Genomic DNA, 25739 nt, shown 5'->3' with positions numbered 1-25739 from the left:
CGTGTGCGCGCATGTTGAGTGAGCGAACACACCATGGATCCCTCTTATTCCAAACAGATGTTTCCCTACAACTAAAATGGCAATTGCAATGCACTGGGCCCATTTGGGATCTTCATTCTATTTCACTCGGAGGACCTTGTCTGTACACCAAACCTGGATCTATATAATTTTCCTTATACCAGTAGCAACTGCTGTGTGTCCATGCACACACGTCCTCCTGGGGGAGTTTTCTGGACTTCCATCGACACAAATTAATCCGGCTTGCAACCGAAGCAACCCTGTACTAGTGGGGGTTAAACTGGTTTAGTAGCAGCTGGAATGCATCCCATTTCCGATTTAACTAAACCTGTGCAAGTAGGTGCCCAGCTGCTGTCCAACACTGCACTGTGGAATTGACCTGTCTGGTCATCTTTCTATACTCCGCTGCTCCAGGAGCATCTGGTCCAGATCAGATGTCAAGCACCTGTTTTAATTGCTCTGGCAAATGCATGGATCCCATTAAGCTAGGCATAGGCCCAGCTGTGGTCCAGGTTCCTGAGGGCCTCTTGAAGCAAAACACTTGAGTCTCAGCAGTGAGGGTAGTGAACTACAGAGCCTGGGCATCCACTCTGCACTGACTAAACTCTTAAAAGTCCTGTCCTCCATGAACTTGCAGTAAAATCTGGGATGGATTCTCTGATGGTGATTCCAAAGTCCTGAAGAGGGATCATGATGGGATGTTGCCAGGGATGTTGGCTCAAAACCCTGAATCCAAACATCCCTGAAATATGGGATTGTCTGAACTCTGAATCCAGGCGCCAATCCCCTTTTTGCAGTTGCCTCCCTATCTTTATAATGATTTGAACTGAAAACCCGGAGCTGAACTCCCATGAATGTTGAGTTGACAGGTTTCAGAGTAGCAGCCGTGTTAGTCTGTATTCGCAAAAAGAAAAAGAGGACTTGTGGCACCTTAGAGACTAACAGATGTATCTGAGCATAAGCTTTCGTGAGCTACAGCTCACTTTTCGAAATCTGGATCCAGGCTTGGACTTATGGACTATAGCAGCATTTATAGTGATGCAGGCAAAGGGACTGATCCTGCAAGGTGCTGAGTACCTCCTGAGTGAGGCTGAGCACTCTCAAACCTCACTGCAGTCAATAGGTGAATAACAGATTTTAAGACTGGAAGGCCCATTACGATCATCTAGTCTGACCTCTTCTAGCTCAATACCTCCAGGATCAGGTCCTAAAATAGGGGTGGGAAAGTCTTGTGCTTAAGGATATAATAATCTGATTGGCAGATGTGCTTTTTGGGGTGGGGGAGAATGGTGGAGTGCTGGTTTCCTCTGAAACATGACATACTGCCCAGGGCTGGAGGCAGATCACTGGGCATAATGAGTGCACGAACTGATCCGGTATGAGGTCCTATTTTCCCACACTGAAAGTGACACTGGCAACGTGCTTTTCAAACGTGCTTCCACTCACAGGGGTGACTTTGGATAAACAATTCTACTGGCCCAGTGGGATATGTTTACACCCCACTGGTGTGGTCTGTGCCAGAGGTCTCTCATCTGATCTCTTTTTGTGTTAAGAGGAACACCTGCTGCCTGGGACATTCGACACTTGCCCTACTTGTACTAGGGGTTTCTGTACATGTCCCTCACAACCTGCGTTTTGCTATCTATGTTTTCCATGAAAGTGGTTTCTTAAAAGAAAGTTCAAGGGACTTGTCTGTTTTCCTGGGCCAATTCAAACTAAAAATAAGATGGGCAAGAATCACACCAACTTCATCAGACCATAGGAAACGGAGTAAATTAGAGCTGGCTGTTAATCCAGGCTTATTATGAAAGGGATGCTGTTAACTAGAAGTTTAAAACTCCAAGTGCAGATGTAATAAAATCTTTCTAGGGGTTTTCATATGGATAAAATGATTTTTTTATATTAAAAGCAAAATTAAATAAATGGGGTGTTTTATTTATTTGTTAATTTAAGCAGATCCCTATAGGGTTATGAACTTAAACAATAGCATCTTTGTGCTAATATATGAGAACCAGAAAGAAAAACTGAATAGAAACCAATGGGAAACTAAAGTGAAAGTAAAGGAGTACTTGTGGCACCTTAGAGACTAATCAATTTATTTGAGCATAAGCTCATAAGTGAAAGTGATCACATTCTGGTTTCAAAGTCCACTTTGAGTGAAGTGCAAGTAAACAAATAGCTTACGCAGTGAAAAGGAAAGTAGAGTCAAAACAAAACAAACCAATGACAAAACAAACCAATGACAAAACTACCTGTGCAGGTTTAATAATCTGAAGTGCTATTAGTAACACAGGCAAGCAATTATTTCAAAAATATGATTTTAACTTTTATGTGTGACCTTACCCATATCATTTCCCCTCTCTGTGCTGCTGTTTTTCTTCCTTGTCTATTTCTATTGCAAACGCACTGGGGGCAGGAACTGTCTTTTTCTACCAGTTTGTACCATGCCTAGCACAATGGGGCCTTGATGTAATACAAATAACAATACTTAATATTGTTATCGGTGTACTGTTAAATTAATAAGATGAAAGAAAGAAACTTGGAGCTTGTTTTCTCAGGACTGGGAAGAAATTTTCTCCTAGGTCAGATTGGCAAAGACCCTAGGGTGGGTATTTTTTTATTTTTATTTTTTTTGCTTCTTCTACAGCATGGAGCACAGGTCACTTGCAGATTTGAACTAGTGTAAATGCTGGATCCTCTGCAACTCACAGTCTTTAGCTTAGGGATAGCTCATTGGTTTGAGCATTAGCCTGCTAAACCCAGGGTTGTGAGCTCAATCCTTGAGGGGGCCATTTAGGGATCTGGGGCAAAAATTGGGGATTGGTCCTGCTTTGAGCAGAGGGTTGGACTAGATGACTTCCTGAGGTCCCTTCCAACCCTGATATTCTATGACTTCAGTTACTCAGCCAGAGGCTATGGGCCTATTACAGGAGGGGGTGGGCAAGGTCCTGTGGCCTGATGTGCAGGTCAGACTATATGGTCAGACTATATAACTCTCTGAAGTTGAATGAGACTTCAGATGAGGTACTCAGACATTATAATGATACGGGCCATATAGGTACCTACGATAGATAGATAGATAGATTAGATAGCCAGCCCTAGGTTTATTAGAAGGGACAGGTATGCAACAAGGTTTTTGTCTCCCCCCCCCCCCCCCCCCGTCCCCACAATCTTGCAATGGGACCTGCTCGTGTGGGCTCCGCGTGGGCCAGGACTAGCAGATGTAGTTGTAAGCTGAGAGCCCGGGGTGGTGATTTCATGGGCCAGAGTCCTTGCTTTTGATGTGGCAGCAAACAGCCAGGCCAACTTGGGGGGCACTCTGCAAATAAACGATCCCCTTCACTGAAATGGGGGGGGGGGAGCGGGGCGAGCTCATCCAGCAACCAGTGCCTCTATCTAGGGGCCAGAGCAGCCTTGTTCCCTGAGAGCCTTTAATGGGGTCTGGAAACCCTCAAGAGGGCTGCTGCCATGAAAAGAAACCGGGGACCTGTCTCTCTATCCCCCTGCCTGCGGCACACGACGCCCCCCCCCCCAGAACTCACCAGGGTTCATCTCCCCCACATGCTCCCCCCAAGCAGCCCCAGCCGGACCCTGACTCAAGACCCAGCCTGCGGGGCACGGGGACCCCCCCGCTCAGCGCAGCTGGGAGCGGGGGGGGGCGTAGGGAGGAGTGGAAAGCAGCCCCCCCACCCCCGCCCAGCCCCCATCGGCCGTCAGAAACCTCCCTTCGCCTTCCCCTTTAATTCCGGCGCGGCGCAGCGCGAGGAGCCAGCCGGCATCGCTGCTGCAGATCCCCCCGAGCTCGCTCCGCAGCCGCGGGAGGCGGCGTCCGCCCGGCGCCGGGGTCCCCATGCAGCGGCCCGGGGCCGGCGCCTGCGGGGTCCCCGGGCCCCGGCCGGGCTTGGGGGCGCGCGGGGCCGGAGCGAGCCGGGCTTGATCCCGCGCAGCCTCCCCCCCACCCCCCAGCCCAGCTCCCGGGCCGGGGGATGCGCCAGCCGCGGGGGGAGCGGCCGCCCTCGCCCACCGCTGCCCGCGCCCGATGCAGCCGCCGAGCCGCCGGGCTCGCTAGCCCGCCCGCCCCCGGGGGGGGCGGAGAGCCGCGGACCCCGCCTCGCCCGAGGCTTGGCGGCGGGGGCTGAGCGGCGCGCCCGGGGAGGGGCCGGGGGGGGGGCTTCCTCCCCTTGCACCCCCCCCCCCCACGGGCTGCAGCTGGACCCCCCCCTCCGCCCCCCAGCCCGGCGCTGAAGAGCAGGGCGGGGAGCGCGCCGTGATTTTCCCTGCGGATCGGCCAGCCCCGGCTGGGGCGGCGGGGGAGCCCGCAGCATGAGGAGGCTCCGGAGGCTGGTGCGTCTGGTGCTTTTCTGCCCGCTTTCCACGGGCTTGCAGGTGAGGATGGAGGCGGGGGAGGCTGGCGACGCAGCTGCCCTGGCGTGGGGGGGGACATCCTGCGTCTTCGGAGGCTGGAGGTCGGGGGAGTGTGTGTGTGTGTGTGTGTGGGGGGGGGCTGCCTTTGATCCCAAGTTAGAAATACATAAATACCTACAAAGTTAAGCCCATGTCCGGTCCTTCAGATTGATCCTGAACAACCTAGTACCATTTGGAGAAGGGAATTTTTATTTTTTATTTTTTTTAAAAAGGGCAGGGGTGGATTTAACCCCCCCCCCCGTCACTCCCAAGGGGATTTGCCTGAGGGGGAAACTTACACATGGTTAATTTCACTGCACCTTTGCTTTTCCCTTGTACTGGACCTTGTAGGTCAGGGTGCTGGACACACAGAGAGAGATGAAAATTGTGGCTGTTTAGCTTTGTGCGCATAGGACAGATGGATGGATGGGAAGAGTCTGATGAAACCATTCCCTGGTACCCAACTCATGTTCTTCTCCTGCAGCGTGCTGGTTTCCTACACCAAACACTCGAAAACCCTCCAGCCCTGGGAGCTGTGAGTCACTGTGGTGGCTTCTTTTTCCATTTCCCCTGAGGATTTTTTATTTATTTTGTTTATTTTAATTTGATCAGAGTGCCTGGTTCTCTGTAGTTACTGGAGAGGGTCGGTATGGATGCTGCACTTGGAAATCTGTTTCTGACCATGCTATGAATGAAATCTCAGGTGTGCATGTAATGAAAAAAGCAAATAGATGAATATTCAGCTTTCAGCGCCACTGTATTTAGGACTTGATCCAAAGCTCATTGAAATCTGCAGGAGTCTTTCCACTGACTCCAAGGGGCATTGGATCAAGCCCTTAATCCACTGGTTTGCAGTGAGATATTTTAACCGCTAATGCTTCCCCCCCACTCTCTGGCTTGTTTTTGAAAAGTGATCCTGGATTATTCTGCATGGGGTAAATATGGACCAGCATGGCACACCAATTGCATAACATGAAGTTTAACTGTGAGCCTCATGTTGGAAAGAATCCACATTGCATCTACATAGAATGAAAGAGCCAGTTAATCAATCAGTCCTTACGTAAATAATGGAATAAGCCAATGCAGCAATGTACCAGTCTAGAACAATTATTTTTTTCTTTGGCATGCCGACCTAACTGGATTGAAAGTCTGGTTTATAAAGAAGGACTAGGAACGATTATCTTCCAAGAGGTCTTTGGAGTGGCAGGGAATAGAACCTAGCAACAGAACCTGAGGCTTTTACTCAAGGCAAAACTCCCAGGGAATTTCAAGGACAATGAGCAGGATTTGGGGCTCACTGATTTTTTTTTGGGGGGGGAGGAGATCTGACTCTGGAGAGCAGAAGTTCCTCATCCATGAATGTTCTACCAGCAAAAGTCACATTGAAGCCAGCAATGATGCTTGTCTTTTCAGGTGGCCATTAGAGCTGAAGGAACAATCTCAGCTGCTCTTACATGTTTGATTAGATGGAAAATGGGCTATATGTGGGGAGGAGATTTCCTGTTATCCATTAGGGCCAGGGCTGGGGGAGAAATGGAAAGAATGGCAGAGAAAGTGAGAGGAATGGCAAGCGGGGGGAAAAAGAGAGAGAAATCCAGCAAACCCCAGAAAGTTGAGGGAGCAGTTAAAGAGCAAAGTTCTCCTGTATGGCAGATCTGTTCCTGCAGAATGATGTATTCCATTCTGCCCTCTCAACCCCTCTCTGACTGGAATGATCACAGTCCTGGCAGCATAGATCTAATCTGCAATGCTAGCTCGGCCCTGTGCCAAAGCATGTGGGACAGTCACAATGAGATGGGGATTGCTGCCCAGGAAGGAGCTGAGCTGAAAGCATTCTGCTGGCTCCGTTTAGTCCTGATCTCAGAGGTGAAGGGCCTCTGAGCTCCCCAAGCGCTCTGCTTTCCTTATAATGCTAAATCATGGCATTGAAATGGGCATTGGGGTGATGCTGTACATGAGGAGCAGTGTGGGCTTTACACGCAGGACTTGAAATCAGTCCCTGGCATGGAAAATGGAGTGTCAAATAGCAAGCCACCACCGCTGCGGAGCAGAAACAGTCGAGCCTGTTAGCCATCCATTTTGGCATCTCTTTACTGCGCCCTGCTCCTCTTAAGCCAACTGTGCAGCTCTGGCAATACTTAGCAACCTTTTGCACTTGCGTTAGGATTAGTGCCGTAGTTATTTTTCCAGTACTCACTGTGTTAACCCTGCAAGGCAAGGTCAAGAGACCAGCCGAACTGTGTAAAGGCCAAATCCAGCTCGACTTCTTCGCACAAGAGGTCTCACTGAAGCCATAATGGCTTGATTCTCTGGGCCCTGCACCTTGTGTCATCATTTATACTTGGGCAAAGTGGGCTAGGTCCTCAGCTCTATCCCCAAATATCCCCCATCTATCTATCTATCTATCTACACAGCCCTCTGTCTATCAAGCCCTGTAAATGTAAACCGCAGCTGTGCTGATTTGCAGCAGCTGAGGATCTGGCCCAGGATGGGCAAAGTGGGGAGTAAATGCCAGCACCAGCGTGAGTGCTGGATTCTGATTTGGCATTTCATGCTCCCTTTGCCCAGGTGCACATGCTGCTGTAAGGTGCAAGGCAGCGGAGAATCTGCCTCTAGGTGTCTGTGTGAAATCAGTGCATTTGGCAGCTGATGTGTGCATGTTTGATTTTGATCTGCAAAATCAGAAATGCGATGCTGACAGAAAGGAACTTGATATTCATTGGGTAGAGAACCTCTGTCGGTGAGAGCCTGGTGTGCACTGATAATAGTCCTGAACCAGTATTGTTTGAGAAGCTGTATTTTGCTTTTTTTTTTTAAAAATTTGCCTGTTATACAGTTTATGCCTTTAATGTAAGAGTCATGGGAAATCTTATTGACAAGCCCTGAGTTTCTCTCTCTGTTAGCAAGGCTTGGCAGTGGTAAAGAATCAAGAAAGAGCCTTTTTCCTCCAACACTGAACTCCATCAGAATAAGGGAAAAACCAGCATTATCCTTAAAGCTACTCTCTGTGTCTCCAGGCTTCAATGGAAAGCTTTTGCTGAGAACCCAAGGCCAATCTTATCTAGATTCCTGCAACAGATTTAAAGAAACAGTACAAATATTTTTTTCCCACTGAATGCATCCGATGAAGTGAGCTGTAGCTCACGAAAGCTTATGCTCAAATAAATTTGTTAGTCTCTAAGGTGCCACAAGTCCTCCTTTTCTTTTTGCGAATACAGACTAACACGGCTGCTACTCTGAAACCAGTACAAATATACAGGCCATGGGGCAAATTGTTTTGAAAAGAGCCAAAACGATGTGGTTGACGAAACCGACATTACTCTGGAAGGATGCGGGGGTTTGAAATGCACTGGTGCTCTCTGTAGTGAAATAACAGTCAATCCACGAGTAAAGCCCAGCAGAGAAGAGAATGGATGTTGCACATTTTTGCCCTAGTCCCACATCTATCCTGAAAGAGCATCATCAGAGGGGCAGCTAGGTAAGCATGAGAATGGCTGGCAGGTCATGGAGAGCTGCTGCAGAAGAAAGGAGATAGAGCAGCCTTTGAGGACTCTGTCAGTTTCGCCTTTGAAGCTAACTCCAGCCAAGTATCTGTAGCACTTCAAACAGGAGGCACTAAAGGCTCCTGCTGGCCAGCTGACAGCTTGTTATTCAGTCTGCCCACTGTACGCTGGCCAAAGCAAGAGCAGACTCTAGCTGCTAATGAGATGCAGTTTATCTTAATGAGAGGGTCCGGTTTAACAGTAAAACCCCGCCCGAGACTGCGAATAGGTTTTGGTGAAATATACATTAAAAATACCCAGAATGTATCCGTCCTCGCGGGGATGAAAACTCTGCGGAGGGAGCCAGTGGGAGCTGAAGATCTGTCACACATTCTCAGGGTTTCAGATGGAATTGGAACACACTTGTCTGCAGTTCTCTTGTCCTTCCCTTTTGTCTGTTCATTCACCTGTGGCACACTGCTTAGCTCCTTGACTGTGAGCTCTCTGGGGCAGGGACGTGTCTTTGTGTTAGTTGGTAGGGGGCCCTGATCCCTGCCTTTAGGGGTTACCCACAATAGAAATAATAATTAGTCAAGGAAAGCTATCTTTTAAACACCGATACAAATTCCCTCTGATTTCCCAGAAAGTGGCCCATATTTTGCCAAAAACTAAATACATACAAATAAACAAACAGATCCCTACTGGGGCCAAATTCTGTTCTCATTTACACCATATGAACCTAGAGTCACTCAGGGTTTTTAGCTTGGTGGAGTTAGTCATAAAACCAGAAAAAATTAAACCTGAAGGGCCAGATGCTCAGCTGGTGTAAACTGACAGAATTCCACTGACTTCAGTGGAGTTATGCTGATTTATTCAAAGTGAAGATCCAGCTCTAAATAAATCAAGACAAATGGGTCCTGTTATTATTTAGAGAGAGGGGCCAGTCACATTGTGCTAGATGCCGTACAAATGGCTCTGGGGTAAATCCAGAGTAATGCCGAGATTTTTAGCTCAGTGGATTTATTCTGGATTCCACTGGTTTAACTGAGAGCAGAAGTAGCCGTGACTTTGGAAACTCTAATACCAATTGTCTCAGCTGTGACATGCACCATTTGGAGGACGATTTCCTCTTGCAATTCACTGGGAAGGCAAAAAAGTGAAATAAAAGAAGCAGGAGACCATGGCACTGGGAGTTGCAGTAGAGATGTCTGTCTTCTAGGACCATGCTCGGGAGGTCAGGGGTCTAATTCCCCTTCATTGCATGTGGAACACCACTACAGAAACGCACCGGCACTCTGCATCCCTCAGGGCAAGAGTGATGCTTACACATGGTCAGTGTCATGGTCAGTTATTCAATTCAGCGGATGAAGGTTGGACTATGCCACTTACAGCAGCTTAAGATGGAAAAAGGCCCATTCGATTATCTAGTCCATCCCTACTGTGTGCTTTGGAATACGTTGTCTAGGCAAGTTTTACATGTCTTAAGAAATGGCATTTCCAATACCCTCCTTGGGAGAGCACATAGCTGAATGGACCATCATTGGGCTGATGGCTGAGCTGTTAGGATATGTAACTTCGCTTGAAAATGGAGATAGGATAACATGAGTGCAGCCTCTCATCTCTTCAGTTATTATCTATCTATCCAATCACTTGCCCCAATATAACATGTAGTATTCTCCTATAACTGGCTTGCACTAATTTATGAACCTATGTGTATGATGTGCTGACATTAAACCAGGGCCTCATCTGAACTGCCAGATCCAAACACCTTCAGGGTTTGGGGTGTTCAGAATCTAGATCCAAAATGTTGCTGCCCAGGCCCATCCATTGCTGACTCTCTGGAGGCTGGATCCCAGCCATGGCAGCTTGCCCAGCAAACCTCTTTGACAGGCTTAGCTAAGGAGCTGGGTTTTTTTTTTTTTTAAAAAAAATGTCCAAATGGGCCAAAGGCAATTGGTATTTAGATAAAATTCAACAAAGGGGAAAAACCACTGGTGTCATCTTCTGGAATGATTGGCTGGCTTGCTCCACAGATGGAGACCAGGTTTAAAATAAAGAACACTAACATTTTAGGGACCTGTCCTGTAGTTCTTGTGCAGGTGAGGCTCCCAAGCACCTCAGTGGGAATGTTGACCCTGTAGTTGTGTGGCAAACTCTGGCAATTTTATTGCGAGTCTCAGGACATTTGGTATTTTTTTCTTAAAGTCCCAGCTGCTGGAATCATGTGAATACATCAGAATCAAGGCTTAAACACCAGAAGGCAAATATTATTTTTTTAAATCTCTTGATTTTTTTGTGGTGGGGTGGCGGCTGACTCATGATTTGTGAGCACTTGGGGTTGTCCATATTGTTGGAGCTAGCTTCTACCTGCTGAACTGGCTTTCTCTTCTTGGCCACACAGGAATTTCTAGCCTTGCTGCTTGGGCCAATGCAGTAGAGCCACTTTGCAGAAAGAGGGCTGCCTTTTCCTGTGCACTCTTGTCGACCCTTTATGTCTCACTAGATCCCATGAGACCACCCTTTTTATGGATAATTTAGGGCCCGTTCCTGTTTTAACACCCATGGGGTCCATTAATTTTTCCAGTAAAGGATGTGAGTAGGAGTTTGAAGAGCGCAAGGAGTGGAGTATTGAACCCTTAATTTCTGTCAGGCAAACTCCACTCTCTTCAGCGTTCCCCCTGACCTCCCTGACTCTTCCTTTTCATTTCCTCCCTTTTTTCTTAAAAAAAAATATATATTTTTGCCTTGTTCCTTCTAAGCTATCAACGGTGAAGGCACGTGGTGAAGCTTTGTGACCATCAGAGATAATCCAAAGACACTGACACCTACAGTCAGACAAATAACCAGACTAACTTGGACAGTATAAATGTTCAGGCATTCCAAAGGACTCAAATAGCATGTGGCTTTACAAATGTTTGGGCCTAAGCATGCTGCCCTTAATTGAGCAAAATTCCTATTGAAGCCTCCTGCTCATGAAATGCATTGGCCCAGTGTGTTTTTGTCCCCCTCGGGAGGCTGAATCATGTAAAAGGAGTATGACTCTGTTACTGATGTCAAGCTTGCAGACCCAGGTCATGCTTGTAGCTTGAGATGTCCTGGATTCAGTGCTGTAGGTGACCCAAGCAGGGCATCATTACATTCAGATACCAAGAACTGGAATAGAAAAGAATAGGAGTACCTTGCTCACTGACCTGACTTCAAGACTAAACATCCAGTCTCACTTGACAGGGCTACAGCCCCATATCAGGCCCCCTCTAGATCCAACAGAAGCAGCCTAGGTGGTAGTATTAAACTGCCACGAGAGAGCCCCATTTGCTGATGATGTGTGTGTGCCTTTATTGAGTACAGCTGTTTTTAGATGTTAAATGCAACATAGTCAAATAGGAATAGCCATAAATCTCTTGTATATGACAACTGCTTCCGGTAATTAGAGTCCCCCTTCTTACAGACATTAATTTGTGGTGAATTTTTTTGATGGTGAAATAAGGCAGGCTAACCTAGGGCTTTGTGGGCTGATTCACACCTTGCTACAGTACTTGCAATTAGCACACAGTGTGTCAAGATGTCTGCTCAAACCTAGACGCTTTCACACTTATCTGCAAATTAGTTCAGAAACAGTTATTCAGATTGAACTGAAATAATGTAGCTAACGAAAGCCCATCAAGTTGAAATGCAAGAACGGGAGTGTTTGTTGCCCTTGTTTTTTGACAGCAGGTCAGAACACCGCAAGGTGTTCATGCAGCTAGATCAAGGAGGTGCTATAGGCCCAGTATTTAGAATCCCTAAGTGGCTTTGGAAACCATAATGGGCCAAATCTTCAGCTGGTGTGGACTGGTGTAAATCCATTGGCTCCATTCAGATCTGGCCTTTCATGAATGGAAACAATTGCCGATTTTGGTGAGTTATTTCACTGGAAACTGTGGGTCAGATTCACCCCGATGTGACTCTCTGATGAATTGGATCAGTGTGTTTATAATCTTTGCTGGAGACCCAAATACAACATCACTGAGTGGGCACAGATAAACCAATAAGAGCAACATTGATTGGTTGATAAAACGTGGTTGCCAAACTCTAGAAGGGTCAGCTGGAAACAATGAAATAACGAAGTGAACAATTAACAAAGTGACCGCCAGAGTCAGTGGAAGTTCTCACTGATATTTCTGCACCACTTGCTAAAGCCATGCAGGCCCCTCCGGCCCATCCCCTCCAGGAAAAGCCAGCAGAAATAGGGAGGCATTGAAACACACATTGACAGTCAATAAATTTGGCTTCTCAGACCAGTATGGGGCGTGAGTCCACAGCTGGAGACCTCTAAGTGAAGATACCCTACTTCCAGCCCCGGGTGTTTGATCCAAATCAATAGAAAGATACCTATTGACTTCAATGGCCTTTGGATCTGGTCCTAAAAATGGGAACTCTCAGTTTGAGTGACTTGACTGATCACAGCTGTTGAGACAGAACACGAGGAGAGAGGGTGTTTCTGTGGTAGCCATGATCCACACCATAAAATGCTTTATAGGTCAAAACCAATGCCAGGAATTGCATCTAGAAACAGAGTCTCCTGTGAAGAGCTCTGCCAAGTAAGGGACTCATCCAAAGTCCATTGAAGCCCATGGAAAGACTTCCATGGTCATTGGCTCAGGTCCTAAGTTTGCAGCTGCTATTCTGCACTAGTTGAAGTTTGCAATGCAGGAATCCAGTCTAGAACCAACCAAGGACTGGCTCACTGGGGCAAGGTCCCTCCCCTGCCCCAGGAAAGGTTGTAACCTCCTCATCACATGCAGATGAAATGAAGTGGTTTGCTGCTGCGTCTGCTTTACTGCTTAAGAGGCACTGGAGAGCCACCAGGACTCCTGGATCCCATTACAAAAGTCAGGCAAAGATCCTCATTGTAGGGAAGCCAGATGATATCGGATAGCGAGAACATTGCGCTTGCTGGCCCCGGGGCAGAGGGGGAGAAATTACCATCTTAATGCCAGGAACAAATCAGTCTCTGAACCTCGGCATCGTTTGCATGGAATATTGTTGATGCCTTTGACAGACCATTCATTATTCATTGTTCCTGTGGACTCTCCAGAATGAAAACCCAGAGGTAAGAACCTGACCGTCATCATCATCATCATGTTCCCATTACGTCTCTGGCATTTAGGGCAGCGATGAAGCTCCTCCACTCCTGTCTTCCAGTGGTTCCCAGCTGTGCCCCAGGTTTTTCAGCTCGGCTACCACAGCTCATCGCCATGTTATTTTCAGGCAGCCTCATTTTTGCTTGCCTTCAGACGTCCATCTTATTGCTATTCTGGTGATAGAATCAGTTTCCATCCGAAGTACATGGCCCGAGGCTGTTGTTAATCTTCCTGATCCCGTCCATCTGCTCTCGCTGCCACCCAGGATGCGTAAGCTGAAGCGTCTCATCTCTGCTGAGATGTCTGTGTGTTCCAAAAACCAAGTCTGGTTTTTGTCTTGGTGGTGAGCACTTCAGTCTTCATGCCAGTGGCTTCTTCTCGGCTTTCACTGCTGGCAGTCCTACGGGTCGTTGACACCTGCAGGCCATCACACACAGTAATGGTCGACTTCTCCACTGCTGTTTCCATAACATATTTTGTTTTTTATGGGACAGGATTGCTAGCCCTGTGCCTAACCCCCAACCTGGAAGGCCAGGATGTCTGTTTTGTCTGGCCCCTCCTCCACAGACCAATTCGGCATGGTTGAACCTGCCAGGAGCAAAAAGCCACTGGCGACACAGACTCTGGGGATCGTTAGAGCGTGCAAGCGGTCCCACCACGACAAGGCACGGACACCAGAGGACAGAACCTGGCAGTGCTTGATGGTTTTGTTCCATGTACACGAGGTGTTCTGAAGGAGCAACAGGCGATGCCTCCAGCTGTATATGTCAGCACAGAACCATTTTATCCCAGTGCCCCTTACCAAGGGGACAATGGCAGTGTTAGAGAGTTTATGGATGCCTGGAATCCCTGCCCTTGGATTATATTGTATCTATGAATTGGAGTTTTCTGAACAGGCCCTTGGAACAGTTTCATAAGAGGGTTAGAGCCTCTGCTGTTGCAAACCAACCCAGTCAATGGCACTACACTGGTATACATCAACTGAGCCCAACATGTGCCATGAGAGAGGCGCTTGCACTGTGAGCTCTTGCAAGCAAGGCAGCACTGGAGTGGCTCTGTACAGGGGAGATGAGAGCTCAAAGGGAACCCCAGGTGCTGGACATGATCCCAGGGGGCGATTTCCCCCACTCTGAGCTGGCATTGAACCAAAACAGCAGCGTGATGTTAGGGACTCAAAGGCAGCCCGTTGCAAGGGAAAGGGCTCTGTAGACCTAGAGTAGAGCTCTGCCCCTCATTTCTCACATAACAGAAAATATTTGCTTTGGAAAGGGCTGATGTTTCTTGCATTGCAATGACACAGCCGAATCACCTTGGGGCACAGTGACATCACCCCAAACCTAGGAGTCAGCTTGCATGTGGTTTTGCCTCACAGGTTCCAGGACATGTGGTTACCCATCTCCATCGTACTGAAGAGTCTGGCCAACTTCTCAGATCCTCACAACATAATCTTCCTTTTATTTAATTTGCAAATGACCTACTCGCAGCCATAGTTTCATGAGAGATTGGGGTGTACGGATAAATCAAAATAAAGGTTAGAAAGGGTTACCGAGAACAGAAAGTTTGAAGTTTCTGCTGATGGTCAAACTGTTCCATGTGGAAATGTAATCATGTGAGTACGTCTCCCCCAACACACGCAGACACAGCGTTCAGATCTCCCAGGTCCAGATCCTCAACAGTGTTTAGCTGTCTAACTCCCAGTGAGGATCTGGGTCGCAGTCACTCCCTTACGCACGCACAGGGTCATATACACAGACACAATCTCTTCCAACACAGACACACTCGCACACTCTCATACACAGCCACTCATTCCCCCAATAGGTATGTACCCAGATACACACGTGAATACATATGCCCATGGCCACATACACACACAAATCACATCTGTCTGCCATTGGGATATTTCCCCTCATAGTCAATGCATGTCTACAGTCTGTTCGGTGACCTTCTCCTCTTGCCTCCACATGTAATAAGCTTTTTCGACGGCAATTCCGCTCCGTAGGGGCTGACAAAAGCCCCATTTCAGTTTAATTGGGCTATAATCTGTGGGAAAAAATGACCAGATTTGGGCAGAAACCAGCTAGACTCCTCTGATCTCAGCCTGAGGCTTTTGACACTCCCTCAAGCTGGGCTTTTGTGCAGCAGGGCAGTGTCTACACTGCATTGTAAATCTGGACTCAGTGTTTCCAAGCCCATGCTTGAGCATCCACCCTGCATTGTAAACCTGGGTTTACAATTGCAGGACCTGCGGTCTCTCACCTGGGCTAATGGGTCCACGCTGCCCTACGCAGACCTTCTGACTTGGATCTGCGGCTTGAGCTGCATCTGCACTGCAGAATGATAGAGCTTGGACTCAAGTCTCAGGGCATGGCTATACTTGCCAGGTGGGTCCTGGGACCTGGGTCCTGAGTAGCTGACTCGAGTCAGCCTGATTTGTGTGTGGACAGAAGGGCGGGGTTGGTCTCAACCCTGAGGCTGTGCCTGGGTTTACGGTGCAGTGTAGACATACACAATGGGATTGAGAGGGGGGTAATTGTTTCTTCCCCTAGGAAGGACTCTGCAGGTGCAGAACTTACTGTGTGTGACTCTGGTGTGATTTGCTTTGTACCTGCCAGTAATTCTGGGAGTGAAAAACAGCCCAGTTATAAATGCGCCTATCTGCTCCGCCCAGTGTGCTTTAAACTCAGGACGACTGCAGGAGCGGGGATGGGGAGTGACTCCTGCACTTTCCTCATGCTCCTTCCCTCCACGCCCAGAGGCCACTGGGGCCAGATCCCCAGCTGGGGTAAATGTGTGTTAATCAGCAGTGCTCCACTGACTTCAGTGGCCAAGTTCCACCAGCCACGGGTCTGAACCAATTGGCCTATGGGGGATCCTGGCTCTCACTGTGCTATGTCTAAACAAATTGATAGGTCCCCTATGGGGACCGCCGCCAAAATCTTAATACTGCTGCTCCCTGCAGAGACTCACCCGGGGCCACCTGCTTATTTTACCTGATCCTTAGAGGAAGGAGATCAATGCTCCTCCCATGGGGCCCAAACCCCCTTCTCTGTACTTGCCTCCTTTTTGTTTTTTGCATTGTAGTAGTGCCCAGAGGCCCCGATCCGGGATCACGGCCCCCATTGTGATTGTTGCTGTACAAACATCCATCCATACACGACTACAGTGCAAAGAACAAAAATGACAGAGGACGGTCCCTGCCCCAGAGAGTTCACACTCAAAGCTCAGCGAGGCAACAGGTGAATACAACAGCCGGGGCTAGGGGGACGGACAAGGTAACAGTGAAATGACCACTTGGAGTGTAATAAGTCACAGTATACCCACTGCCCACCCCTTTTCAAGCGTTAACTTTTATATTCCTTGTATGTAATGCCGGCATTTTCCTGTTGTTTTTTCCAGAGTCGTCTCCCTGGCATCAAAGTGAAATATCTTTTCCTTGCCTGGCTGGGCATCTTCGTGGGCAGCTGGGTGGTGTACATGCATTACTCATCCTATTCCGAACTGTGCAGAGGTCACGTCTGCCAGATGATAATCGTGAGTGCCGGCCACTTTCACTTGATCCTGCTGCTTTGCTTCAGATCTGTGTGTTTTTCAAAGCCCTCAGGAAGGGGAGCGGGGTACTTGGGACATTGGGAGGTAGTGTCATCAGAGCAGGGGACCGGACTCAGAAGTCCTGGCTATGTTTCACCGAGGGAAGCGATCGCTGTGATTGTTTGGATGTCACTTTTAACACATTTTGGGGGTTCTTGAGGATGAAAGGGGCCATATATAAAACTAAGAGAGGAGTGGGCTGAGAATCTCATAGGGGAGATGCTTTCCTGTGAGATTTCTCGCGCTTTGGCTTCCAGTCAATGGAGGGGAAACAGCCTGTTCCATGATGTTTTCACATTTCAAAAATGAAGAAACACCCCAGCTAAAGATCCAGGCACTCACATACTGTGGAGAGGCTCAGAGCCTGATGTACACTTCATAGCTGGTGTGTGCTTCTATAATGGACTGAACCAAGTCCCTGGACAAGAAGCCCACCAAATTCACGGATGTTGGAATCCCTTCCCATTGTTTGCACTGGTCTCAGTTCCCACAATGAGTTGATCCTGCCCCCTAGGGACTGAACAACATTAGGGCTGGCCAGAAAACAAGAATTCCCTTTCACAAAACATTTAGAGCTTTAGTCATTTGTTTTCATTCTGTGTCGGAGAGTATTTTTGTGAAAAACCAGAGAGAAAGAGTCCCAGGCAGAGCAGGGACTTGACCCCCCGGTCTGAGAAACATTAACATCAAACCCAAGCAGCTTCCGTGACAGGTTTCAGTTCTGACAAATTGGCATTTTCCAGCAAAAAAAAAGTTTCATCAAAAAATTCCCAACCATCCCCAAGCTTTGGAGAAATGTGGACGCAACTGCAACCCAAGCTTTGTAGCTTGGCCTTATCTCTGATCTTAGCATTTCAGGAATGAGACGAGGTTTGGTTTGAGTTCTTATAAGGGGCCAGGAGTTGGGGGAGGTTTCTGTTTTCTCCCGGATGGAAGAGAGGGGATGACTGTAGCCAAATGATGCTGGAGGGCTTTTTGGCATGGACGTGGCTCCTTCCCTTCGTGGGCAGATGATCTGCTGTACTTGGTCACATATCTAGGGAGCTCTATGGCCTTTATCCCTTAATATCTGAGTACCTTCTACTGAATGAGCCGGCTGCAGGGAGATCTGAGAATGGAACGCGTCCGTGTGGGCAGAGATGGAGCGAGGCGAACAATGTGGAAAACGTTTCTTGACAAACGCATGGCGTGAATGTGTGGCAAGGGCCATGTGTGCAGCAGGGGTTCTCAGAATAAGTTCAGTCTCACACGGGGCGTGTGGTGTCTCAACCCCTTGCATGCCCCCGGGGGCAGGGTAAAGTAGGGCCAGGAGTGGATGTGTCTGAGGAGCTGACCTGGGCTTGGCTGCCAGCCTCATCATGCTAAGCAGACATGTAGCCAGGGTCTCCCCTCTCAGGCCTCGCTCCTGGTACTCAGCTGGAGTAGCCTGGAGAGGAAAGATGTCCTTGCAATGAATGCCCTGGGCTGGGACTCAAGACATAGAATCACAGACGCGTAGGATTGGAAGGGACCTCAGTAAATCGTCTTGTCCAGTCCCCTGCACTCAAGGCAGGACATCTGGGTTCAAATCGCAGCTTTCCCCAGACTCCCTCTGTGAGACCTTGGGCCTGTCACCTCGTCTTGGTGCCGGTTCCCCCTCGTTAACATGGGGTTAATCTCTTTTTGGGGACTGTCTCAAACTCTGTGTTTATGGAGCTCCGATTGGGGGCTCACTGGTAACACAAATAACTAAGAACATGAACTGATGAGGCAGGGTCCTTGCTCTGCAGTGCACTCGCCCCTGCTCACTCCTTCTCACCTTGCGCCAATACGCCCAGGGCCCTCAACACGTCCTGGGCAGCCCTTCCCGGCCCCGGCAGCCTCCGGATGTGCTGAGCAAGCAGCGCTGCAAAGTGCTGTTACATGACTCCACAGGGTGATGGCTGGAAAGCTGCTTCAGACCATCACGGGCCTTCTTACGAGGTTCCTTGGGCTTTATTAATAGACGTCTAATTAGAACGAACACCCCTTTGGTTGTCCCAGACACTCACCCAGTGCTTCCCTTCTGTGACCTCCCAGTGCCACAAGTGTCCGACCTGCAAAGAAGCCCACTTAGTATTCACCCAATAGCTGTAATTAGTGGGGAATCAAAGATCTTATATGCCACAGTTAACATACACAAGAGTTTTCAGCAGTGTAATGAGGCGTAGATGCCGGAGAATTTTCTGCTTCTCTGGCTCATTTCTTACTGCCTTCCTAACCCCATTAACACTTGTTGGGTTCTGCTTCGTCTCAGCTCACCTCTGCTCTCACCCAAACTTCCGCAATGGAAGTAACACCGGCCCCAGAGTGAGCTTTAGTGGGGGCCCACGGAGCCCCAGAACTGGGCAGGGCCCCTTCAGTTCAGATTTCCTTTAAAAAATGAGTCAATGTCTACCCGTTCTCATGGTACTGTTGCCAGAATAGGTATTCCCAAGGCCCTGACCCTGCTCCAGCTCACAAAGCTGGTCATTGGGGCTTGAGACCATGCCCCTGGCTTCGTATAGCAGGAACGAGACAAAAGCAGCCCCATTTCCCCTGCATTCAGCAAGGGTGTCCACAAGAGCAGCAGCACCCTGGCCCCCTCGCATGTGGGGAAGAGCAGGCACAATATGTGATAAGGCGACGGCCTCAAGCATTGAAAGGAAGTTGCAAATGTTGCCGCCTTGAGAAGTGGCATCACTCCACAGTTGCTCTCTCCCCCGACTCCCTCCTCCGAAGCCCCCTCCCTAAAACCCAGTGTGGCCTCTCGCCAAGACAGCCTCCTGATCTCCAGCCCATCTATTTCCTGGAGATCCACCTGTTGAAGCATCATCCAGGGTGTGGAGGTGCTGTTGACCCCGGGGAAGGTAGCAGCTTCCTCCCCTCTACAACATTTTCCCTCCTCTCTGTGCTAGGACACTGTCCCCTCTCTTGCGGGAGAAGAACCCTCTGACACTAGAGGACGTGAGCAGATGGCCAGACACGGGAGAACCAGCAGGGTAGATGGGACAGCCAGCATGTAGAGCTGTGCTAGCATGTCCAGACAGTACCATCGTCTGGAGGGTGGGATCTGGGTACAGAATGCACAAGCATCTACTACTGAGCTGCAGGAATATGGCCAAGATTTGCAAAAGCAACTGGTGACTTTGGGTGCCTCAGTAATCAACCTCAGATGCCTCAAAGCGGCATAATATTCAGAGGAGCTGAACACCCCTCCTCTGCAGGTCAGACTGCTTCAAAGTGACTCAGGATGGGCCCGCACCAACCAAGATAACGAGTCGCTTTGGAAAATCCTGTCCTAAGTCTTTCATCTGGGAGTAAGTAGAAGGCTAACAGAGGATGGGGGCAGAGACTAGAGGGAGAGCCATTGCTGAATGCCTTGAGCCGGTGTATTATACCAACATGTATGCTTGGGAAGCTGAATTTTCCAGCCTCATGCTGATTTGGTTTGGGGTGAATACACATCCGACGAGCAAGGATCACAGCTGCCTGGATGGCTATTTGTGGGGGGCCGAGCAAGTGACCCTACCTTGAGACTCCTGTGCCACGTGTTGACACTGGGACACAACATCCACGTGCTTTGAGTGCTGGATTGCATGAAGCCATGGGGATGTCTTACAGAAACATCCTGGGGGTTCCACTGCGGCCTGTTGTTTGTGCTGCCATGCAAACCTCCCGAACTGACAAGAGGACTAGAACACCAAATGGGTGGGAGAGGGATTTGTTGGGGGGGGGGGGTCATGCCCCCAAAATGCAGGGATGTCCTGTGCCAATGCAAAATGCACGCAGAGATGGACAGGTAGCCATTGTTCAGGATCATAGGATGGAGTCCAGTGTCTTCCTGTTATACCCACCCAATGCAAATCCTCGTCTGGCAAAGAAAATCATTCTGGGCCTGATCCTGAGCATCCACTGAGCACCCTCAACTCCCCCGATGCAATGCTCTCAGTATCTCTCCGGCTCAGACCCTGCAGGGCAGATCTCTTTGCTGCGAGATTAATGGTATTTTGCACAATAATAAAAAGAGCTAGTGTGTGTCAACAGGCATGGATGCTTGCATATATAGGCGTGCACATGCTTGTGTGTGTATGTGCATGCTTGTGAACATCTGCGCACACGCGTTTGAGTGCATAGGCCTGTTTGCGTGAGCATGGTTGTGTCTGTGCAGCCTTGTGCACATGTGAGTGTGTGTGTGTGTATGTTTACTCCATTTAAATTCCCAGAAATGTATTTCCTGGCTGGAGCTGTGGATTTCATTGAGACAGATTAAATCTCCCCCCAAGTCCCCAACCCCACTCCCACTAACCAACTCCTGCAAATGGCCATGGTAACATTGTTACGTTCTAATCGGATAGTAGGAAGGAAGAAAGCAGTGATGGGGGGTGGGGGAGGGAGGATGTTAGTGGGATTGAAAAATGCTTTATTTGCCATGCAGGCTGAGCTGTCTAATTGAGCCAGCCAGCGCTGGGAAGCTATTCAAACCCAAAGGGATGGTGGATCGGGGGAGCTATGAGAAAGACAATATTGAGTAAACGATGTAACGCTGTCCATCAATTTTATCGTTAACTCTCTGTCATCTCCCTTTGGGGTTCTAAATCGCTACTAACGAGTTATTCGTTAAGGATGTAAATCCTGCTGTCAAGATTAGAATGAAATAGCGGCACGTTCATCTCCTTTTTTAATTTTTATTTTAAAGCGATGAAGGGTCTTTTCCACTGCAGACCATGAAGGGAACGATCCAGGGCCCCAGCCTGGTCCTGTCACCCACAGAGAGATGAGCCACATGGGCCCACAGGGGAGGAGGAGGCAGGCATCTCTTCTACCTTCAGTGGTGCCGTGAGCATTCCAGGGCTGGGGCACATCTGGAGGAATCTCTGCCCCAGAGCTTCAGAACTGCCCATGGGGCTGGGGCCGGGAAATGTAGCGATCACCAGAGCTTCTCTGAGAAGGGCGTTGATCTGGAAGGGGGTTGGAACAATGAGGCACCAGATCATCGTCAGAGCTCTGAAGTCAGATCAGTTCACCCCATCTGTGGGTCTGGGACTCAGGTACCGCAGTGATAAGCAAACACGGGGCTCAGTAGCCAATAAACAGGTGCATGTGTGTCCAGGTCTGTCCCTCTACTGCTGTCCCACTGGGGACTGGAGAGACTCGTGCATTTCCAGGCCTGAGTTTCCTTTGGAGCACAGAGAGGAGGTGGGCAGCTGAAGCCTGCTCCAGTTGACACATTTGAGCCTGTCTTAATCTCCTGCTGTTGATCCTGACCCTGCAGCTAGGAACGGGTGAAGGGGGAAGTGTCTGGTAGCTCCTGTGTAGAACTCAGAGGGGAGAGAGGGACTGGGGGGGCATCCACGAGGAACAGCCCTGCGCATAGTAACGGACGTCTGTGGAAACTTGATGCCTTGTGAACTGACCCAGGTCCTCTGGGTGCTCACATGAGGTCCTTTGTTCAGGGCAATCATCGCTCGCTGGATATCCGGCCCCATCTCGGCTCCTTTGGACTCGTTCGCCTTTCCCTGAACCCAAAACCTCTCCCTTGTAACATAATGAGAGAATCGGCCCTTGTGTGAGCCCACCCATGTGCCAGGTATGCTCCCTGCCCCTCCGGGCCCATGCCAGGGCTGGCTCCGTGCTGCCAGCCCTGCGGTCACAGGGAGCCCCTCCTCCCTGGCTCGGATGAAAGGTTAGTGTGGCGCGGTACACGGCCTGACATTGTGTGTGAGCAGCTCCGCTCTGCTTGGCAGCTCTGCAGGGACAAGCAGGCATTAAAGTGGATGGACGCAGGGGAAACAGCTGTCACTGGACCAGCCATGGGAAGTGGCACGGGAAGCACACCCCACAGCTGCCCGCTCACATCTGATACCTGTGCCCTGCCCCACACCTGGCTGGTCTCGGAAACCTGAGATGCAACTTTCATAGTTCTGCCTAGGCCTTAACTCTCTTTCTTCTTCAGACTGCACGTTCCCTTTGTTATTGTAGGGTTGCTCACATGAGTTTGTTATTGGAGGGTTGTGCATGGGTCCTAGGTTGAGCATGTATGTTTGTTTTTTGGGTGGCTCATGAGTCCTGGAGCTGAGTATCCTGGAAACATAGGAATTGCCTGACCAGAGCAGACCCTTGGTCCACCTAGACTGGTATCATGACTCGAAGAGTGGCCAGTGAGAGGATGCTTCAGAGGAAGGTGCTGGACATTTCCCATAGAGACAGTTTCTTCCTGACCCCAACCAATTAGTGGTCTGCCTATACCCTGAAGCATGAGAATGTACTGACTTGTTTTTGCAGTGTCTTGTAAATAGCGGCCAGTGTGGATCACACTTACAGAAGAAAAGAACATTTCAGCTTCTACTGTGGGGAAAGAACTATACAAAGAATTACACAGATTTTGAAAACAGAGAGAAAAAGATGAAAGTAGATCAGATTTGGGGTCAGGCAACTTCAAACCTCTCTCTTTTTCTTAGCTTAGCTGCAGCATATTTGTTTGCTGACAATCATTAATACTCTCCTTAACTTTCACGCTCCTCAGCTGGTGTAAACTTGTGTAGCTCCTTTGACGTCAAAGTTGCTCCACTGATTCGCACGAGCTGGGGATCTGGCCCTTTGTGTATGTTTGTGTGTGTGAAGGGGGGTGTTTAGAGTTAACAGCAGCTTCATTTCCATGGACATTTCTCTGATGCAGAATAAGGTGGAACTTCTAAACAGGTATGTTCATGTGCCATCCATACTAACGCCAAGGATTTGCCTTGTGAATCAGTTATTCTAAATATACAGTGAATCCATAACTCTGGGAGACAACATCAGGATCAACCTGGCTACCTACCATTTTCTTTGCAGGCATATCAGGCAAGTCAAGCATGTACTGTGACTATACACTAGGGCCCTGTAACAAAAGCTGTTGGGGCCATAGACACATGGGGGGAGGTGAGAAGACCCCACCTGACCGGAAAGCAGGTCCTGTTTTCTGTCAGAGTTGATGAGTTCAGTTTTGGTAACTACTCCCCGTCTGCCTGTCTTCACCCTGCGCTTTCAGTTGGATATAAGATTCCGCAACAGCATCCCTTCTAGACTGTGGTGTAGTGCTGTTGTGTGCTGCTAAACAGCTGCCATACTCCAACCCAGAAGTGGCCGCATTTCAGTGGGGGATGAAGTGACTCCTCATATAGTTTACCTATTCACTTTGAGATGAAATGCAAGATATTTGTATTGGGCCAATACTCAGTCCTTACTTAGACAAAGCCTCCATTCTTGTCAATGGGAGTTTTGCCTGAACAAGAGCTCGATAGCATTTTGGCCTATTGTTACTTATTCCAGGGGTCACCCCGGCTGACTGTCCAATCTAGTGTTCACATCAGATCTGCCTTCAGCGGCGATTAATTCTTGTAATTGGAATGAAGTGGGGAGGAGAGGTTTCACTGTCAATGCTGCTGGAGTCAGATCTGACAGCAGCCCTGATGAATGAAATCTGTGTTGTGATCTAATTAATAAAAGACAAGGGGCAATGATAGCATCGGTTTGGAACAGATTTCATTCTATATGGGGTAATCCCTTATGAATAATTATATCTAGCCCTCATATAGCACTTTTCATCAGTCAGTCTCAAAGCACTTTACAAAAGGAGAGAAGTATCATCATCCCCATTTTACACCTGGGGAAACTGAGGCACACGGTGGGGCAGTGATTTGCCTAGGGTCACCCAACAGGCCCATGACAGAGCCAGGACTAGAACCCAAGTCTCCTCTGAGTCCCAGTCCAGTGCTCTGCCCATTAGGCCTTATGATTTCAGTGGAGTTACTCGTGATTTATAGGGTTGTTACTGAGGTCACAATCTGAACCATTCCTTCTGTACTGTTATTAACTGGTGCACAGGCCTTGTGCTGACCCTCTGCCCAGAGGTGAATCCCTCCATGACCCCTCATTGAGCTGGAAGCCTTGACCAAGGGGACTGAGTCATCCACACACTGGGTGACGGAGGCTGGTTTCACGCTGAAGGCTTCACACAACAGGTAGTGAGTAGGTGGGTGGGGCCTCCGCTCAACATGGGCTGCAGATACCTGCATGTTGCCCCCCAGCTTGTGTGCGCAGCTGGCCCATGCTGCATACATACATACCTCCACTGCCTTCCATGGCAACTCTCCACGCCTGGCCAGGAATTCATCCAGCCAGGGGATGGGTAAGGCCCTTGCAAAATGGAAGGAAGGTCTCGAGAGAGCAGTCTCTCTCTCTCTCTCCCCACTTACTGAGACAGGCTTTTTAATCAGCCCTGGTTATTGAAAGGACGTGCTATGTTTTGGTAATGGATTGGGGATGGGAGTGAGTGAGAGGGAGATAGATAAATTCAAAGCTTTTAGCGCGTCAGGGGCCAGAATTTACCATCGAGAGCTGGGGATGGGAGCGGCCTCTACTGAAGAGTTCTTAAGGCCCCGATTTAATGGCTGTTAAACGAGGAGTGATCTGCCTCCATCTGATTGAGTAGTTACTCTGTGTGCAGCAAAGGGGGTAATTGCACAGTGAGGGGCTGGGTGACAGGAGGAGGGAGGGCACTGGAAAGCATGCAGCAGCCAGGTGGCTGGGGATGTAGAGATTGGCAAGGGTACCAAGAGCAAGGAGCGCCCAGGGCTTGTTTGCTTTTCTGTCCTGACATAGTCCAAAAAGTGGTGATCTGCGGGGTGGTGGTGTGGAGCGATGGGTGATCGGAGCTGAACGTCTCTTTATTATGATGTATTAATGGTTTGTATTAGGGTAACGTCCATTGTGGCCCATTGTGTCAAACATCGTGCAAACGCCCAAGGGGGAGACAGTCCCTGCCCCAAAGAGCTTAGACCCTAAATAGACAGGGTGGGAGGAAGGCTGGATGATTCTTAGAGCTTTGTGGATTTTCTTGTCCCTTGAGAATTTTTGAAAAAATTTTCCTGTCTCAAATTGGGACAAAAAGTAAAAAATCTCTAAAACTTTCATGAATTGAAAATCCTTCATACACTGCTGATCGTTGGGCAATGGCGCCGAGAACCGTGCAGTGAACTGGAGAGACTGGAACCAATTTGATGGTCTCAGAAGAGGCTGTAACCGATTGCAGCACTGAATAGAGGCGAGGAGAGGTGCCGAGACGTGATGAGTGGCAGTTTAGTCG

The 25739-nt window shown here is 49.0% G+C and overlaps 1 protein-coding gene across 1 annotated transcript in view; it reads left to right on the top strand.

Annotated features, from left to right (window-relative positions):
• Positions 1-4258: 4258 nt before the first annotated feature.
• DIPK1B (divergent protein kinase domain 1B) overlaps positions 4259-25739 on the top strand; it is a 45929-nt gene continuing 24448 nt past the window's right edge. The window contains exons 1-2 of the mRNA XM_074973740.1: positions 4259-4404; positions 16424-16558. Of these exons, the coding sequence (XP_074829841.1) occupies positions 4342-4404; positions 16424-16558 (198 nt within the window). The 5' untranslated portion in view covers positions 4259-4341. The remainder of the gene's footprint in view (positions 4405-16423; positions 16559-25739) is intronic.

Source organism: Natator depressus, chromosome 16, assembly GCF_965152275.1.
Source record: "Natator depressus isolate rNatDep1 chromosome 16, rNatDep2.hap1, whole genome shotgun sequence".
In the NCBI taxonomy this organism is placed as follows: Eukaryota; Metazoa; Chordata; order Testudines; family Cheloniidae; genus Natator; species Natator depressus.
The sequence above is the reverse complement of the archived record's forward strand: the minus strand, read 5'-3'. Positions and strand labels throughout refer to the sequence as shown.